General features: G+C 43.3%; 1 protein-coding gene and 1 non-coding gene across 6 annotated transcripts in view; both read left to right on the top strand.

Moving 5' to 3' along the window:
- The window catches only part of Spdya (speedy/RINGO cell cycle regulator family member A), a 55,616-nt gene extending 46,918 nt beyond the window's left edge, over nt 1-8,698 (top strand). For all 5 annotated transcript variants that reach the window (XM_039111749.2, XM_039111751.2, XM_039111750.2 and 2 more), the window contains one exon: nt 636-8,698. In XM_039111749.2, the coding sequence (XP_038967677.1) occupies nt 636-940 (305 nt within the window). In that variant the 3' untranslated portion in view covers nt 941-8,698. The remainder of the gene's footprint in view (nt 1-635) is intronic.
- Nucleotides 8,699-9,193: 495 nt separating this feature from the next.
- Trnac-gca30 (transfer RNA cysteine (anticodon GCA) 30) lies at nt 9,194-9,265 on the top strand. The gene has a single exon. It is a non-coding gene; the product is annotated as a tRNA-Cys (tRNA).
- Nucleotides 9,266-19,189: the final 9,924 nt, after the last annotated feature.

Below are 19,189 nucleotides of genomic sequence, written 5' to 3'. Positions count from 1 at the left end.
ACACAGGCATGTTGACTTGAAATCTACAGAGCATTTTCCAAGCGCTCAGACCTGAACGGGGCAAACCTCAGTGCTCTTCCTTTGCCTCAGTATTCCTGGATTGAAGAGTCACTGCTTCTTGTGAGGCAGTTCATTCCATTGCCCGTTTCTCCCGATTCATACTCAAAGCACCGAGAATTTCAAGTGGAGTATACTGAATATTGAAGTAGACTTCAGGTTGCTTTTTGGTTTTGTTTGGTTTTTTTGTTTGGAATCATTTCTGTATTCAAATTTATAATTCTTTCATAACCCTATCGGGTGTTCTTTAAACTAAATTAATATGGCTTGAATGAACTGCCCTGCTCCTGTGGAAGTCACATACAAGAACATGAGATTTCTTACTACACACAATCCAACCAATGCAACCTTAGACAAATTTACAGAGGAACTCAAGAAGTGTAGGGTTACCACAATAGTAAGAATATGTGAAGCAATGTATGGCACTACTCCTGTGGAGAGAGAAAGCATTTGTGTTCTTGACTGGCCTTTTGATGATGGTGCACCATCCAACCAGATTGTCGATGACTGGTTAAGTCTCGTGAAGATTACGTTTCGTGATGAAGCTGGTTGCTGTAATGCTGTCCATTGTGTTGCAGGCCTTGGCAGGGCTCCTGTGCTTGTTGCCGTAGCCTTAACTGAAGATGCAATGAAATATGACAAAGGCAATGCAGAGCTTTTAATGGCCAGCGGCTTTTGGATCTGGAGAAGTACGGTCCTAAAATGCAGCTCCGCTTCAAGGATTCCAACGGTCACAGAAACAACTGTTGTATTCAATAAAACTAGGGTGCCTGATGCCACTGCCTTGGAGGTGGAACTTCAGATGGGACCTGCTTTGTCATATGTAATTAACCAATGTGTCAGCTTACCGAATAAGTCTGCAGAAGCTCCACGGGAATATTGAAAAACTTTTACCAGGCCATGAGCTTGACAGAATTGCAACCACTATATTTAGGCTTGGACACTTAGCAGAAGGTTTTTGCTGGTCAACATTTAAAATGTGCTCATTATTTGTACCAATTGACCTTTCCTAAAATAAGGTATTGAGTAATGTCATTAAATGTACTCCTGTGCCAGAATATTATTAGCCTGTAAGGAATTTAGAAGGATTAAGTGCCAAAATGCCCAGCACAATACTTGTATATTTTTAGAGTCATACAGAACCAAAATTCCAAGAACTAAGAACTCTCTAGACCTTCCATGGTTTATTCCTTCAGTTGCTTCAAACCCCGCAGGGCTTCTCTCGTTATCTGCCTGCTCACTCCATGTTTACATCTCCCACACTCACAGCAGAAGACATCAGGTTTGCTTAGCCATCATTCTTTTGTTTAACCTAAGCCTTGCGGTGATGATGTAATGTCTCTATCTTATTTCATGCTGTTTTGGGAAACCTCCGTTTGAAAATCAACGTTGTTACAGAGGCACATATCTTCAATCATGTCTCCAGACAAAAAGCCTTACAGTTAATTTAATGTTTGCACTCAGAGGTGCAACCTAACAGGGAGGGCCTGAAAAAAAAAAAAGCAAGAGGAGGCCATTAAATATTTTTAGTAATATGTTGTCTTTGTCTTGTGTAGAACATGTAGAGGATGCTCTTTAATTCAGTAAATATTTTTAAGATGTAGAGAAACATTGTTGTAGCTAACAAATTCTTAATCAAAATGTCTGAAATTCTTGTGTTTTCCATACCTATCAGACGTTTTCCAACTTGTTTGAATTATGGTTTTCCCTTCTCTTCCCAACCTCTTGCAAAAAAGAAAAAGTGGGATCTGCTAGTGAACTGAGATTTTTTTACATGCCTTTTGAGCTATGTAACTTAATAATTGGATACGTGATAATTTGTCTTACTATGTAATCGATAAAGCAGTGATGTGTATTAATGTTAGTTCAAACATGTATTTATACTGTCTGGGAATGTGTGGTGATAGCTCTGTGGGAGAGATAGTTTGTTAGTGTTCACCAGCTTATTAAAAACCCAGTGCAAGAGCTTCAACATCTAAATAAATGATGACACATTCGTCACTGAGGTCACTTGCTTAAAATTAACTTAATTTGTAGAAAACAGTGGACTCAGTTACTATCATTTCAATTTATGGACAAACTTGTTAGGGTTACTGGGTGCTTTTTATCAAAAATTGCTCTTTACAGGTCTCGATAAATTGTGAATCTATTGAATTTGGGTACCAAGGGAAAACAGTGTGTAATCAATGATGACCTCGATTTTTAATTCAGTTCCATCAGTCACTTGTAGCTTTGTGCAGTTTCCAATCGACTTTTCCCATTTTTGAGTTCATAACATGTCTGTATATACTTTGAAGTTAATTTGAACCTGAGTATTTGGCACATGGTGGCTTAATAAATTTTAACTTTCAATTAAAAAAAGCAATTCTGCAGGTAAGGAATTGCATTTTGCTACTTTACTGCTCCTCAAAGAGGTATGTTTATTATTATACAATGATATAGTACTGAACTATATAGAACAATCCTAACGGAGTTAGGAATCGTTCTCCGGCTATGTATACATGGATACAAAGATACCTGTGTTAGCAATAGTGCCATAGCACTATTTTTTTAAAAAAGATTTATTCATTTATTACATATAAGCACACTGTAGCTGTCTTCAGACGCACCAGAAGAGGGCATTGGATCTCTTTACAGATGGTTGTGAGCCACCATGTGGTTGCTGGGAATTGAACTCAGGACCTCTGGAAGAGCAGTCAGTGCTCTTAACCACTGAGCCATCTCTCCAGCCCCCATAGCACTATTTTAAGACGCGCCATAGCAACAAAAATATGAAGATATACCCAAGGTCCTATGAATTCCTATTGCTAAAGTGTTGACATAACTGCTTTACCTGAGCTTTGGCCATAAAATGTCACATGACTTCTGGGTGCACTTATGCTGATTATCCCAGTACTCAGGGGGTGGGGGCAAAAAGACTGATTTCTAGGCTAGCCTGGGCAAAGAAAGATTCTGTCTCAAACAGAAGGAAAAGGGAAAAAAAACATATTTCAATGATGTTTAAATTTTTGTTGTTGTTTTGGAGACAGGATCTCACTATGTAGCTAGCCCTGGCTGGCCTGGAGCTCACTGTGTAGACCAGGCTAGCCTCAAACTCAGAGCTCCACCTGCCCAAATTCTTTACTTATCCTGCAAGTACCGAGGTTCACAGTGATCAGCTTTACTTTTTTTCCATTATTCGACATTCATGGATGCTTCTGACGCCTGACTCAGTATCTCTCCACCCCAACTCCAAGCATATTAAAGTAAAAGTATTCTTTGTAACCCTGGAGGAAAGGGCAAATATAGTGAAGACTGCTGCCCATACAGAAGAAGACAGACAGATCCTTGGTTGCGCTTTTTGTTTTTCTAACTCAAAATGCTTATTGTTGGGCATGGTGGCACGTATCTTTAATCCAAGCCCTTGGGAGGCAGAAGCAGGTAGATCTCTGAAGTGTAAATTTGTGGTTTCTCTGGTGACTCAGTTGTGTTATGTGATGTGTTTCTGGAAACTGTCTCATGAGAGATGTTTTGAAGCAGACACATGAGAGGATGCTTTGCCGAGAATAGACACACTGTTTTTCTGGAAGCAGCATGAAAAGGGGCAAGTGATGCTTGCTAGAGTGGATACTGGAGAGAACTCGAGCTGTTTGGAAAGGGTATAACTAGAACCCGACAGACAGTGGACGATGCTGTGTGGTATTGGTACGCCTTACCATCCATTGTTGGGCTTTGCTGTTGCTGGTCTTCACAGTCATCGTTTGTTGTGAATTCACAGAGAGAAATGCACCAAAGAATTTCTGGTGGTGTTCTGGTGGCTTCTTGCCACTTCCAAGGACTTGAGCTGATTGGCAAAGCCTAGTGGTTTCTTCTGAATCGACTGCTGTTGTTGATTTGTGAATGGTGTTTGAGAGTGGGTAGAGCTACACTGGCGATCTGTGTGAACTGAACTGCTGATATCCTGACAACACAGACTGGATTCTATCAAAAGAACTATTTCTAAACAGGCCCACCTCCTCCTTTGCCCCATTAACCTTTCCTTTCCACTACCTCTGTTGGGTAGTGGGCTAGAAGGGAGGTGAAAGCATTTTAAGAACCCTTATTAAAAGTAGTTTTTTTTTTTTTAAATCAAAGCCTACAGAGCTCTGCGAGTTTGAGGTCAGCCTGGTCTACATAGTGAGTTCAAGCACACATAGAGCTACAAAGTTAAAACCCTGTCTCAAAAAATATTTATGGAGGGAAGTATACATGTGCCACTACATAGAGGTCAGAAGACAAGTTAAAAGAAGTTGTCCTACTGTTGTCAGACTTGGTGACAAGTACCTTTACGTGCCAACCCATCCTGCTAGCCTTAATCCCTTTTTCCTTCATACTCAATAACCTAGAAACCATTTAAAATAACTTAGTGTGTCAAATGTTAGAGACATGTCTTCTTTTGAAGTCTATGAATAAAATTCACATCGTCTGGCTGTTCCTGGATATAATTATGCTCCATGAATCATGCCAGTGGTGGTTTTCTTCTTAACCCTATCATGGTGCTCTTTCATAGCTCAAAACTTAGGATTTGTCCTTGTGATCCAACTTCAGCAAAAAGTCAATTATATTCCATAGTATAAGTTTATAAACTGCCAAGAATTTATTTTGCAAAGGTATTAAATGTCTCCAGAAAAAAAGTCAAATATGCATGATTACAAAAATCTCTTCCTGATCCCTAACCCCAAATTTTCCTCTTTGGAGGCAGCCATAGTATTAGGCATTTGTCTTCCTGTGACAGATTTATAGAGACCTACATGTAATTCTGTCTTTAACCCACAGTACGGTTAAATCACATCACCTTTTACTTTTCTCATTGACATTGTCATCTCAGCAACACGCAAACACTGTGTTCTTTTTAACTACTACTGCATTCCATGATTTATTTAGGTAAGTGATAAACATTTACCTGTTTCTAGCCTTACTTTCATACAAATACTTCAGGGAACATTCTTTTGCCTGTTGTATAATGGCCATCAGATACAATTTAGGCTCAGAGGGTATGTAAAGTTTTATATTAAAAATAGGTACAGTTGTTTACAGGAGAGTGCTTGCTTCTCCATTTCCATCCCAACAGTTAGCCAACATTTTATGTGTCAATCTAAAATTTGAAGTTTGTCACTGTTCTGTTCTTTTCTTGAGATAGGTTCTCATGGTGTAGCCCAGGTTATCCTAGAACTCATTAAGTAACCCAGGCTAACCCAGAATTCATTATTCTCCACAGTGCTGAGATTATAGGTATGTTTCCATGCCTGGTCTACCACCGCATAATTCTCATTTACAATAGGGATGAAGTTGAGGCTTCCTTGTGTGTCTATGTTCATGGAGAGTATATATGAGTGGGTAAAGGTCAGGGGTTGACACTGGATGTCTTCCTCTTCTGCTTTCTGCCTGTTTTTGAGAGCCTGACCAGCGAGCTCTGGGGATCCACCATGTCCTCCTTTGTTTACTCCAATCTTACCTGCTTTGGATAAAAATAAGCTCGTGCTACCAGAGTCTGAGTCTGCTTCCGAGACAGTGTCCCTGGCTGATGTCGATAGTGTCATTTATATCCTATGCTGGAATATGGTGTGGATGACTCATGAACACATACAGGCCGAGTACCCACTCTTGCCTTACGCTACTGTGGAGACTCAAACACAGGAGTGGAAAGTGTAGTAGACTCTGGCCCTGCCTAAGAATTTATATTCAAAGATCAATTAGCAAACTCAGCAGTACTACAGAACCAACTGGAAATTACAGATAAGGGCCATGAGGGTTCAGAGGCAGCAGAGCAGCCTAGCCTGAAGACAAGAGTGGTGAACTGAAGAAAACTACCAGGGTAAGATGGTTTTAAACACAGCACAAGAAGGATACACACTGCTCCCTTAGGAGGGGAGACAGACTTAAACGCCAGCCTGAGGCATTTGCACATGGCCTGGTAAGCAGTTAGGTCATGCCCCTGAGGCTGTAGAAAGGGTATTTTATGAAGATTAATATAGCAAGGAAGTATATGAGATGCTAGAAAATAAGTTATCAGTTATTAGACACCTTTTTGCTTGAAATAATGGAAAGATTTTAATGTAAACAGAACAGGAACTTTATCAAGAAATCGATCTCCCTCCTGTTTTTGAGATGGCGGGGGGGAGGGGGGTGTCTCAATGTTCCCCAGGCTAGCCTAAAACTTGCTATGTAGCCAAGAAACTGAACTCATCTTCCTGCCCCACTTCCACATGCTGGGATTACAAGCATGTACCACTGCTGTCAAAACAAAAAGGAGAACTCTGTTTGGGTAAGAACTATGTACTGGAAAGAAGGAGGGGGGAGGGGAAGGGAGAGAGAAGAGAAGAGAAGAGAAGAGAAGAGAAGAGAAGAGAAGAGAAGAGAAGAGAAGACAGGGGCTGGAAAGATGGCTCAGGGTTAAGAGCACTGGCTGCTCTGATCTTCAGAGGCCCTGAGTTCAATTTACAGCAACCACACAGTGGCTTACAATTCTATCTGTATTGGGATTTGATGTCCTCCTCTGCTGTGCAGACATACCTACAAAGCACTTATATATGTAAAATATAAAAACGAACCCTTATTGGCCAGACTGTGATGGGACATGTCTTTAATCCCTGGAGACAGAGGCATGTGGATCTCTGAATTTGAGGCCAGCCTGGTCTACAAAGCAAGTCCCAGGACAGCCAGGGCTACACAGGGAAACCCTATCCAAAAAAAAAAAAAAAAGAAAGAAAGAAAGAAAGAAAAGAAACTATTAACTTTAACTTTTAAGTTGGAATTATAATATTAGGGAGTTCGGAACCTTGCTATGTAGACTAGGATAGCCCAAAATCACAGTGAATTTCCTGCTTCTGCCTGCTATATGCTTAAGGCATGCACCATTATGCCCTGCTACTCGTCTAAAAGCCAAAGCGGCCAGACACAGTGGTGATGTATCTACATGGCTTTGTGCTGTGTTTTGTGGGGCTGGGGTAGGAGTGTAATAGAAATCCACCCTTTAGGCAGATAGGACCTCTGCAGTCTTGACATCAGAGTAGCTGTGATTACCCAGCTGAGACCCCAAAATATCCCATGGATGCCTAGGCACCTTCCCTCCTTGAAGTGGGGAAGGGGGTATATGTTTCAGCTACCCACCAACTCCTGCACACCCACCAGAACCAACCAGCTTCCCCACCTCCCCACTGGTTTTAGGGGTGGCACGGCTTACAATAGGTAGGTTTACTGGGGTTTCCAGTGATGTGGCTTTTCCAGGCTCCTTGGCATGTCCACACATCAGTATTTTACCCCAATAACCAAACAAACTGGACCTGGATGGAATGATTTCTTTGTTTGTTGGCGTCCTAACCAGGGTAAATGTGCATCTCCCTGAACAAAGGAATGCAGGACTTTTGATGCATTCTAGGCAAGCCCTCTACTACTAAGTTACATCCCTAACCCTAATATAAATGTGATAATGTATCCAGTAACATACCTTATTAAGTATCATTATTAAAATACTGCCACGGGGCTTGCAAGATGGCTTAGCCAATAGACACTGTGGACAAGCCTAGTAACCTGAATTTAATCCCAGGTGGCAGAAGAGAACTGACTCTGGGAGAATTACCCTCTGACCTCCACACTCTTTGTGGGTTTCCACTCAGGCCCACTCCCCAAATATTAAAACAAACAAGCAAACAAACAACAACAAAAACCTATGGTATTATTACAATGGTGCTATAAAATTTACCCTCAAACAGTTCAACATCCTAAGGTCAATTACCCAATACACATTTAAGAGCTGTGGGGAACAAACAAGTACGTGCGTCTCTAGTCCACACCATTCTGATAGTAAACTGGCATAATCTTCATTTTAGATAGGGAGTGACAAGTATCAAATGTAAATTCCGTTTCTTTCTAAAATTATCAGGACCTGAACATGTTTAAAAATGCAACATGTTGAAAATCTCCAACGTTCGGTGATAAGAACATTCATCAGATTGTGGTAGTGCGCCTGTCCTTGCCCTTCCTGGAACCCACACACGGGCCCTCTTCCATCAATTATACATAGTCCTCCAAAGGTGACCTCCGCAGAAAACTCTTACCGGATCTAGCCAGGAAACTTGCCCTCGATCTCCCTGAACGCAATTGCTCCCCAGTTATTATTAAAGTGTTCGACGTTGCAGAGCCGAAATAATTTCTTTAATTGTGATTCTCTCTTCACCGCCTGAGCTCCCCCGACCGAAAGGCGTCCCTCTCTGGAAGGGGAGCAAGAACAGGAAGCAAGAAGCTCTCCCGGTTCGCTCGCCACTTGGGCCATCGTGAACAGCACGCGATCCTTGGAGTCAGATCCTGTAGTGTCTCTGTGGCCCTGCTTTCCGCTCTAGTCCTCCCGCTCTCGAGGGGGTGATTCCTCCCGTGAAGCCCTTAGTCGGAGGGTTTCCACATACTAGAGACAAACCGGTCCCGACGGACCCGGGGAACAACCTGCGCGCGCGCTCTCCAACTCGCGCGTCTCCAGACAAGGACCCGCAACCCCGAAATTGAGCTCCCTGGCAAGGCACTGACCCACTGTCAAACAGGAATGAAACTCCGAGCTTCGGCCGCCTCTGGAGGCGCCTCAACCTCACAAGGAAGAAGCACGGCGTCTCTAGAGTAGGTGCTGTCGCACACGTGTGACGTAACCACACCCCCAGTCCCTTTGCCTGGTTTCGGGGTAGTGTAAACAGCGGGCGCACCGGCGTCGCCGGCAGAGTGCGTCACCGTCTCAGTGTCCAGCTGATGCTGTGGCCGGAGTTTAGGGCTTGTTTGGCCTGGGGCAAAATTCTGGCTTTCCGCGAGTGGCAAAAGCACAGTTTACTTACTGCTCACTAACCTCCGCTAGCTGCCCAGGGACAGGAGGACCAGGAAAGACTAAACCTAGAGCTCTGTGAAACCTGGAAAATCTACCAGCTTAAGTCGCTAGTGGTGGAGGACAGGAAAAGAGTCAAAAGTAATCTAGCCCAGAGATTCGTTGGTCGCGTGTCTTAGGACACACTGCTTGCTGATCCACACACCTTGAATCATAACTGGCAGGTCCTTTTCGAATGGTCAAGGACCATCTGTTCAGCCTCAGCCCAAGCTCTAGAGTGTCCACAAAGGTAAAGTGAGGCCAACAGTGGTCACTGGGGGTATAGCTCAGTGGTAGAGCATTTGACTGCAGATCAAGAGGTCCCTGGTTCAAATCCAGGTGCCCCCTTTTCACAGACTTTTGGAAATTAAAGGTATTGTGGCCCATCCCAGCACTTGTGAGACTATCTCTGTGGTTCAAAACCAGCCTGATTTACATAGTGGGTTACAGGATAGCTAGAGATCAAATATAGTTACAAAATAGAAACAACAAAAATCAACACAACTGTTTTAGTCACCCTTCCCCCTAAAAAGACCTAAACTTCTTAAAATTCCAGTTACCTATTGTACCCAAAGTTAAAGATCATTAGCCTGCTTACAAGTTTATTGAGAATTAGGCAGGGCTGGAAAGATGACTCAGTGGTTAAGAGCACGGACTGCTCTTCCAGAGGTCCTGAGTTCAAATCCCAGCAACCACATGGTGGCTCACAACCATCTGCAATGAGATCTGATTCCCTCTTCTGGTGTGTCTGAAGACAGGGACAGTGTATATAATGCATCTTTTAAAAGGAGAGAGAGAATTAGGCAATACCATGCATGTATATTGAAAATTTGCAACTCGATTAGAAACCAGTATTTATGACCTACTATAGGAAGGAATAGCTGTTCATAAATATTCCTAGAACGACTTCAGCAAGTTCTCTGAAGTGATTAGCTGAGAAATGGGATGGTGGAATTTCTAACAAGGTCAACCAAACTCAGCAGCCCTTGTTGATTGTACCACACACCTTTCTAAAGACTAATCAAGCGCCAGGTGATAACTCCGTCTGGAAAGTGCTTGCTTTGCAAGAACTGGGATCTGAGTTTGATTTCCAGAACTGGTGTTTAGAGGAGGGGGGTGGGGGGCTGGGGGGTGGGGGGTGGGGGGGCCAGCAAGATGGCTCAGTGGCTAAAGGTAGAACTGGGATCTGAGTTTGATTCCCAGAACTGGTGTTTAGAGGCGGGGGGGGGGGGGGGGTGTGGGTGGGGCCAGCAAGATGGCTCAGTGGCTAAAGGTAGAACTGAGATCTGAGTTTGAGAGGTGGGGGTGTGGGTGGGGCCAGCAAGATGGCTCAGTGGCTAAAGGTACGTGTCCCCGAGATTGATGACTAGGTTTCCTATCTGTCTTTCTGTGGAAAAACAGACTTTCATGGGTTCTCTCTGATGCCCATACATATTTTGTAGCATGCATTTCCCTCCCTCTAACATTTCTTTTAACTCAGGGTGACACATATTTGCGTCTAATTCTGACCCCAGGGAAGCAGAGACAGGCAGATCTCCCAGCACGCCCTCCATTCCTGGGAACTTCCCGTGTTCCATTACAAACAGGCAGGATTGTAAGGCTACAGTGTCGGACGCCTAGGCTTCAGATGCTTTTGGGTTCGAAGAATAGATCTGTCTTATCCCCAACTGTACCCCAGAAGTCCCAGCATGCCCTGAAGGGATGGATAAGGGAAACTGCAAAACAAAGCCATAGTACTTCTTCCTTTGCCCACGGCGAAGTACATTTGCTTATGATGCCCCCTTGAAATAGGAAAACAGAGCAATGCTCAGAGACAGGGAGAACAGAGCTCTCAGAGTCACTACTAGGCTACAGTATCAGTTCCTCTGCTCAGAAATCAGAGATGAAGATCCCAAAATTGATCAAAATTTACGTTCTCACATCCCTTAAATGGATACATCTATAAAAGTGTTACTTTTTAGATAAATCTCCTTTGTGCAATTTTTTTTTGAGACAGTGTTTCTCTGTGTAGTCCTGGCTGTCCTGGAATGTAGATCAGATTGACCTAGAACTCAGAGATCTGACTGCCTCTGCCTCCTAAAGGCTGGGTCTAAGGGCATGCACTGCCACCATCACCCCCTGCCACCATCCTGACCAACCCAACCCTGTGCCATTTTTCAAACTTCTGTAATCCATTATCATCCCCACAAGGAAGAAGAGTGGTTTTCACCTATATCTGGGCTGTAGAGAGAATGTGGAGAGCAGTGAGCTTTGGAAAGTCAAAGAGACAGAAAGACTCAGATTTGATGTCATTGGTGGAAAGAATGCCATGTGGCAGAGAAACTACCCTGCGTGACCCTATCCTGCGTGACCTCGTTCACAGAGAAGTTCTCAGAGCATAGGATCACCACAACTGGACTTAGAGCTGGAGAAGTCCCTTAAAGGCGCCATGCAGCTTTTTTTTTTTTAAATCTTTTTTTCCCATCTTTATTAAATAGGGTATTTCTTATTTACATTTCAATTGTTATCACCTTTCCCGGTTTCCAGGCCAACATTCCCTAACCCCTCCCCATCCCCTTCTATATGGGTGTTCCCCTCCCCATCCTCCCCCCATTACCGCCCTCCCCCCAACAATCACGTTCACTGGGGGTTCAGTCTTGGCAGGACCTAGGGCTTCCCCTTCCACTGGTGCTCTTACTAGGATATTCATTGCTACCTATGAGGTCAGAGTCCAGGGTCAGTCCATGTATAATCTTTGGGTAGTGACTTAGTCCCTGGAAGCTCTGGTTGCTTGGCATTGTTGTTCATATGGGGTCTCAAGCCCCTTCAAGCTCTTTCAGTCCTTTCTCTTATTCCTTCAACGGGGGTCCCATTCTCAGTTCAGTGGTTTGCTGCTGGCATTTGCCTATGTATTTGCCATATTCTGGCTGTGTCTCTCAGGAGAGATCTACATCCGGTTCCTGTCAACCTGCACTTCTTTGCTTCATCCATCTTATCTAGTTTGGTGGCTGTATATGTATGGGCCACATGTGAGGCAGGCTCTGAATGGGCGTTCCTTCAGCCTCTGTTCTAAACTTTGCCCCCCTATTCCCTCCCAAGGGTATTCTTGCTCCCCTTTCAAAGAAGGAGTGAAGCATCTGCATTTTGGTCATCCTTCTTGAGTTTCATGTGTTCTGTGGCAGCTTTTTATCTCAATACTTGCTTTTAGCTTTCTTCAAAACATATGTTAAAAAATGGAATTCTGGGAAGTTTTCTTAAATTATAAACTCCAGTTGTTTGCATTTAAGTTTTCCAAAATTACTGTAATCACTCGACTATATTCTTTTATTAGTGTGCATATTTCAGTTATATGCATCATTTATTATTGATGTGAAACAGCTGAGATTTTTGGCTATTTCCCTCCATTGTCTGCTCTAAATGGCAATTATTCATGCATTCCCTACCTGTGTTTCCCAGAACTATCTTACCACAGTTTTAGCTACATTGATATTCAATGCTCAGATAACTATAGTCCCAGAAGTACTATTTGCAGCTGGATTTTGTGTTTCATTGAGCCACATAGCATCCTTCTTTGTTTGTTTGTTTGTTTTTTAGGAGACTGAAGAGATGGTTGAGAGTGTATACTCGGGGGTTAGGCTTTAGTTCAATTTCGGAACACTTGGCTAGCAAGCACAAGGCCCTGAGCTTAGACCCAGCTCTAGAGAATAATTGATAGAGCATGGTGGCACATCCCCTTAATCCCAGCATTTGGGAGTTAAAGACAGGAGGAGCACTGTTAGTTCAAGGCCATCCTGGTCTCTGTAGCAAGCTCCAGGCCAGCTAGGCCTACGTAGAGAGACCCTGTCTCAACAAAACAAAGTTCATGCTGCTCTGAGCTCAGTTCCCAGCACCCACATCAGGCAGCTCACGACCTCCTGTAAATCCAGATCCGGTGGAACTTCTGCTCTCCAAGGACCCTGGCATTCATGTTTAAAAATAGCCTTTGGAATTATGTGTGAGTGTGTGTTCAGGATGTGTGTGCGCATGTGTGTCCATGAAAGCCACGGAACAGCCTTTGGTATATTATTCAGGAATACCTTCCACCTCACTTGAGGTAGTGTTTGTCATTGACCTGAAGCCTCACTGCAATCTCAGCCTTCTCGGTACTAGCATTGCGAGCCTGCTGCCATGCCTAGTTTTTGGACACGGTACCAAACAAAGTGCCTCATAGTTTCAAGGCGAGCATTCTTCCCAGATCCAAAACAACTCTCTAACATTTTAAATGGACCCAGGCCTGGTGATACAGGTCTATAACCCCATTTATTCAGGAGGCTGAGGCAGGAGGATCACTATGTCCACAGCCTGCCTAAATTACAGAATGAATCCAAGAGCAAGCAGGGCAAGTTAGTGAGACTTCTCTCTCCAAAAAAGGAAAAAAAATACAAAGAAAGATGAGGATGTAGCTGGTCTCTACCTTGTTTGCCTAGCATGCCTGTGGCTGTAGATTTAGTCCCAGTGTTCCCAATGCATTAACCCCAGAAGAGTTTAAACCAGTGATGCTCAGTCTACGGGCAATGACTGCTTTGGAGGTTGAAGGACCCTTTCACAGGGGTCACCCAGGACCACTGGAAAACATATTTACATCACGATTCATAGCAATAGTAAAATTACAGTTATGAACTAGCAATGAAAATGATTTTATGGTTGAGGGTCACAACATGAGGAACTGTATGATGAAGTCATAAGGTTCTACAATGTAGTCCTGTATTCTATAGTCGTTTGCTCTTTTCTGCACATGTTTTAATTGTTTTGTTACAATTTATGGGTAGTTACAAAATGTATGCAATCCTATATTCTATAGTCGTTTGCTCTTGTTTTAATTGTTTTGTTACAATCTATGGGTAGTTACGAAACGTGTCACTGACTCAGCTGACCAACTCCCAGCTGTACGATGCTCTGCCCACATCCACATTCACATTGTTCTTCTTCTCACCTGCTTCTGTTCCTCAGAGACTTTGGATCCTCCTGTGTTCATCAGCAAACCCTTGTCCTATGGCCTCTTCCTTGACCGCAGCAGACTGTTCTGGCCTCTCTCCTTGTTAGTTCCCCTGTGCTTCCTTTATCCCCTCTTTGTTCCCTTACTCTGCTATTTCTGGTAGAGAACATCACCCTTCCCTCACGTCCCACGAGAACTTAAGAAGCATAGTCTTTGACACCTCATACACCGGAAAGCATCCCTCCTCTACTCTCTTTTGATGGCTGTGTTTTCCGACTTCGAATCCTACTTTCCCTTAGTGGTTTGACCTAGTTTAATTACCCTCTAGCTTTCATGTTCTGATTAGACAGATTTCATAGTAACTTTTTGTTCTTTCCTTCTTGGAATTTCCTCATGATTTGTTCAGAGATGTATTTTTAAGTCTGATCTCACCCACAGTGTTCATCATTTGTGGGCATTTTTTTTTTAATTTAACTTTTAGTTTTGTTATTTATTTATTTATTTATTTATTCACATTACATCCAGATCTCAGCCCCTTCCTTCTCATCCTCCTAGTCCCACCATCACATACCCCCTTTCCCCAATTACCTTCTCCCATTCTCCTCAGAGAACGTGAAGCCCCCTCTCCCCATGGGTATCAACCTACCATGGTCTATCAAGTAGCAGCAAGACTAAGTGCATCTTCTTCCACTGAGGCCAGACAAGGCAGCCCAGTTAGGGGAAGGGGATCCAAAGGCAGGCAACAGAGTGAGAGACAGCCCCTGCTCCAGTCATTGTGGGACCCACATGAAGACTAAGCTGCACATCTGCCTCAAATGTGTAGGGGGCCTAGGTTCAGCCCATAAATGCCCCTTGGTTGGTAGTTTAGTCTCTGTAAGCCCCCGCGGCCCAGTTTAATTGACTCTGTAGGACTTCTTGTGGTGTTTTGACCTCCTCGGCTCCCTCTCTCTTTCCCTCCATTCTTCCACAAGACTCTCTGAGTTCCACCCAATGTTTGGCTGTGGGTCTCTGCATCTTCTCCATCAGCTGCTGGATGAAGCCTCTCAGGAGATGTTTATGCTAGGGTCTTGTCTGCAAGCGTAGCAGAATATCATCAATATGTCAGGGGTTGACTCTCTCTCTCTCATGGGGTGGGTCTCAAGTTGGGGCGGTCATTGGTTGGCCATTCCCTCAGGCTCTGCTCCGTCTTTACTCCTGCATATCTTGTAGGATTTTTGGTCAAAGGTTTTCCTCTCTCCCAGCCCTCTGCCCGGTCCCCTTCCCCATACCTGATCCCCACCCTCTCTAATGCCCAGCTACCTCTCTCCATCTACCTCTGATGACTATTTTATTCCACTTTTGAGTGAGATTCAAGCATCCTCCCTGGGGCCCTCTTTGTTACTTAGTTTCTTTGGGTCTGTGGATTGTAATGTGGTTATCCTATACTTTGTGGCTAATGTCCACTTATAAGTGACTATATTCCATATGTTTCTTTCTTAGTCTGGGTTACCTCACTCAGGATGATACTTTCTATTTCCATCCATTTGCCTGCAAATTTTCTGATGTATTTGTTTTTTAGCTGAATAGTATTTCATTGTATAAATGTAGCACATTTTCTTTATTCATTCTTTAGTTGAGGGACATCCATCTAGGTTGTTTCCAGTCTCTGGTTATTACAAGTAAAGCTGCTATGAACATAGTTGAGCAAATGTCTTTGTGAGATGTTGGAGCATCTTTTGGGTATATGCCCAGGAGTGGTCTGGTTGGGTCTTGAGGTAGAACTATTCCCAATTTTCTGAGAAACTGTCAAATTTCCAAAGAGGTTGTACAAGTTTTTACTTCCACCAGCAATGGAGGAGTGTTCCCCTTGCTCTACATCCTGGCCAACATGTGCTGTCACTTGAGATTTTGATCTTAGCCATTCTGACAGGTGAAGTAGAAATTTCTGATTTTGTTTTTTAACAACTCAGTTGTATCATGTGATGTTTTTCTGCAAGTTGTCTTGTGAGGGGGCATGTGATATTTTTCTGAAAACAGACACTTGAGAGGGTGTGTGATGTTTAGAAAAAAATAAAAATAAAAATGGAAGCCTGCAGACAGCGACAGGACACTCTTACATTGCTATGTTGTTCAACTCTTCACTGGTCTTCACTTCATAGAAAGAAATACACCAACAAAGAGTGCAATAGCCCCAAGGAACTACTTCTGAACAGATCCTCAACGCTCTTTCCCTCTTAACCTTCTTCCTCCCCCGCACCTCTGGTAGGTGGGTTAGAAGGGAGGTTGAAACATTTAAAACCCCTAAATAAAATAGGTGTTGAAAAAAATCTAAGCCCACAAGTGGGTGTGAGGTGGAATCTCAGGGTTGTTTTGATTTGCATTTTCCTGGTGACTAAGGATGTTGAACATTTCTTTAAGTGCTTCTCAGCCATTAGATATTCCTTTGTTGAGAATTCTCTGTTTAGCTCTGTATCCATTTTTAAATTGGGTTATTTGGTTTGTCGGTGTCTAGTTCTTACGTTCTTTATGTATTTCGGATATTAGTCTTCTGTTGGATGAAGGGGTGGTGAAGGTCTTTCCCATTCTGTAGGCTACCATTCTGACCTATTGATGGTGTTCTTTGCTTTACAGCTTTTCAGTCTCATGAAGTTCCATTTGCTAATTGTTGATCTTAGTGCCTGAGTCATTGGTCTTCTGTTCAGGAAGTTCTCTCCTGTGCTAATGGATTCAAGGCAGTTCCCCATTTTCTCTTCTATGAGATTTAGTGTATCTGTTTTTATGTTGAGGTCTCTGGTCTGCTTGGGCTTGATTTTATGCCACTTGCATGTCTGGTACCCATAGAGGCATCTGATCTTCTGGAAATGCAGTTATATTTATTATAGATGGTGGTGAGCTACCATGTAGGTCCTAGGAATGGAACCTGGGTACTCTGGAACAGTAGCCATTTCTCTTAGCTGTTGAGCCATCTCTCTAGTCCCTATGCTCTTTTATTTAGTTTCCCTCCCCTTATCCCTCTAAACACCATCTGACTCTACCAAACAGGCTGTTATAGAAGCCATCCAAGTGAAGCCATGCAGTCCTGGTCCTGTGATTGACACTCACAGTTGGTATAACACCCTCCAGGTTTACCTATGTCGTGGTATTTAACAACTAGGCTGCCTTCATCTTCAGCTTAGAAGCCTATTTTTGGTAAAGACAGACTAGGTTCATTCCCATTTGTGATGAAATCTTTGTTTCTCAAGGTCTGGGCTGGGCCCCATGTTAACGTTCCGTACTGCCTGCTCCAGGAATGGCAGTCTTGTCTTTCCTTCAAAAAGTTAATAACCATCTTGCAACCCTACCTTTGTTTGAAAAGGTGTTGCGACTACCCAGTGTTACGACCACCTTGCAATCATGTCTTAGTTAGGGGAGGTCACGATGCTTAACTTATTATGCTTATGTTCTGCTCCTGCAACGATGCTTATATTTTTGCCTACCAAATCTCCCATTTGGAAAAACAGTACCCCTAAGCTAGAAAAACCTTGTCTTCATATCCAATGCTGACCTCTCAAACCCCACCTTAGATAGAGGCGGCCCTGTATAAATGAAAACAAAAACTTGCTTTAATTAATTGCTTGCTTAATTAATTTGACCATAGTGATTGGGTCAGTGGTCTTTCTTCTTCCACATATATATATATATGTATATATATATATATATATATATATATATGCATGTGCGTGCGCGTGCACGCACACACACACACACACACACACACACACACACACACACACAGACACACATTGGTGTTTGTTTTTTCCAGTCGCTGTGTAGCCCTGCCTGTCCTGGAACTCGCTCACTCTGTAGACCAGGCTGCCCTGGAATTCACAGAGACCTGCAAACGCCTCCTGAGTGCTGGGACTAAAGGCACGCGCCACCAGCTATGTTTCCTCTTTTTAAAGGTTGAATATACCTCACAATGTTTAGTCACACTCCTGTATTCACTCATTCGTCAGTGGACATTAGACTATTTCTGTATTTTGCCTATTATGGATACTTCGTAGTGAACACAGGGCTGTAGACAAATCCTCTGAGAGCGTGGGCTCAGTTCTCGGTCATATCTGCTCAGATGGGATTGCTAGGTCATATGACAGTCCTAATCTTAACTTTTTTTGAGGAAGTTCTATACTATATTTTCTTCTTTCCACAGTGTTTTCCACAGAGGCTGTGCAAATTTAAATTCCTACTGGAAGTGTGCAAAGCTTCTTTCCCTATTCTGCATGTCCTTGCCAATGTGTTACATATTTTTCCTGTAATAGCTGCCCAAGCAGGTGTGAGGTGATTTCTGTGGTTTTGATTGTATTTCTCTGATAATTTGTGATATCCAACATTTTTCCATGTGCTTGGTAACCATGTTCTCTGGGAAAATCAACATCTGAGACCTTGGACCATTTTTGTTTTGTTTTTTCAAAACAGAGTTTCTCTGTGTAGCCCTGGCTGTCCTGCAACTCACTCTGTAGGCCAGGCTGATCTTGAACTTAGAGATCCCCCCTACCTTTGTCTCCTGAGTGCTGGGATCAAAGACGTATGCCACCACACCTCGCTAACCTTAGACCACTCTTTATAAGATCAGATGAGGGATGGTTGGGGAGGGATAACACCCTTATAGGAGAAGGGGAGGGGAATGGGATAGGGGGCTTATGGACAGGAGACCAGGAAAGGGAATAACATTTGAAATGTAAATAAAAATATCCAATTAAAAAATACAATCAAGGCTGGAAAGATGGTTCAGAGGTTAAGAGCCCTAGCTGCTCTTCCAGAGGTTCTGAGTTCAATTTCCAGCAACCACATGGTTGCTCTCAACCATCTGTAATGAGATCCTGTCCCCTCTTCTGGCCATGCAGGCAGATAATGTATAATAAATAAATCTTAAAAAAAAAGATCAGACCAGCCTTATTTTCTAGGTCCTTCCAGCTTGGAACTTCATATCTTTTGCTTCTGGAAAAATATTTTCTTAAAATCCAAAATGTGCTCATTGGGATGGTCCCCACTTATCTTGAATGGGATGCTCCGAGTGCTGCCTCCTCTTGGAGAAGCATCCTTCTGTCAGCCTTGCTTTTCTGCCTATAGGCTGACAACACAGTGGAGCAGCCAACACACAAGACTATCATTTGCGCAAAACTAATGATCGTGGTGATTTTATAGCATCCTGGGCATCTGACGCCCACGCAGTAGGAACCAATCTCTGTACCAGGTGCTTTTCTCGTGTTTTCTCTTCTCCATTGCAAGAGGCATGTTCTCCTAGGGAGGCCCTCTTACTTCCACAGAGGGAGGGAGAGTGATGGAGGAAGAGGGAGGTA

Source organism: Rattus norvegicus, chromosome 6 (assembly GCF_036323735.1).
Source record: "Rattus norvegicus strain BN/NHsdMcwi chromosome 6, GRCr8, whole genome shotgun sequence".
Classification (NCBI taxonomy): domain Eukaryota; kingdom Metazoa; phylum Chordata; class Mammalia; order Rodentia; family Muridae; genus Rattus; species Rattus norvegicus.
This window is presented reverse-complemented; position numbering and strand designations above follow the sequence as displayed.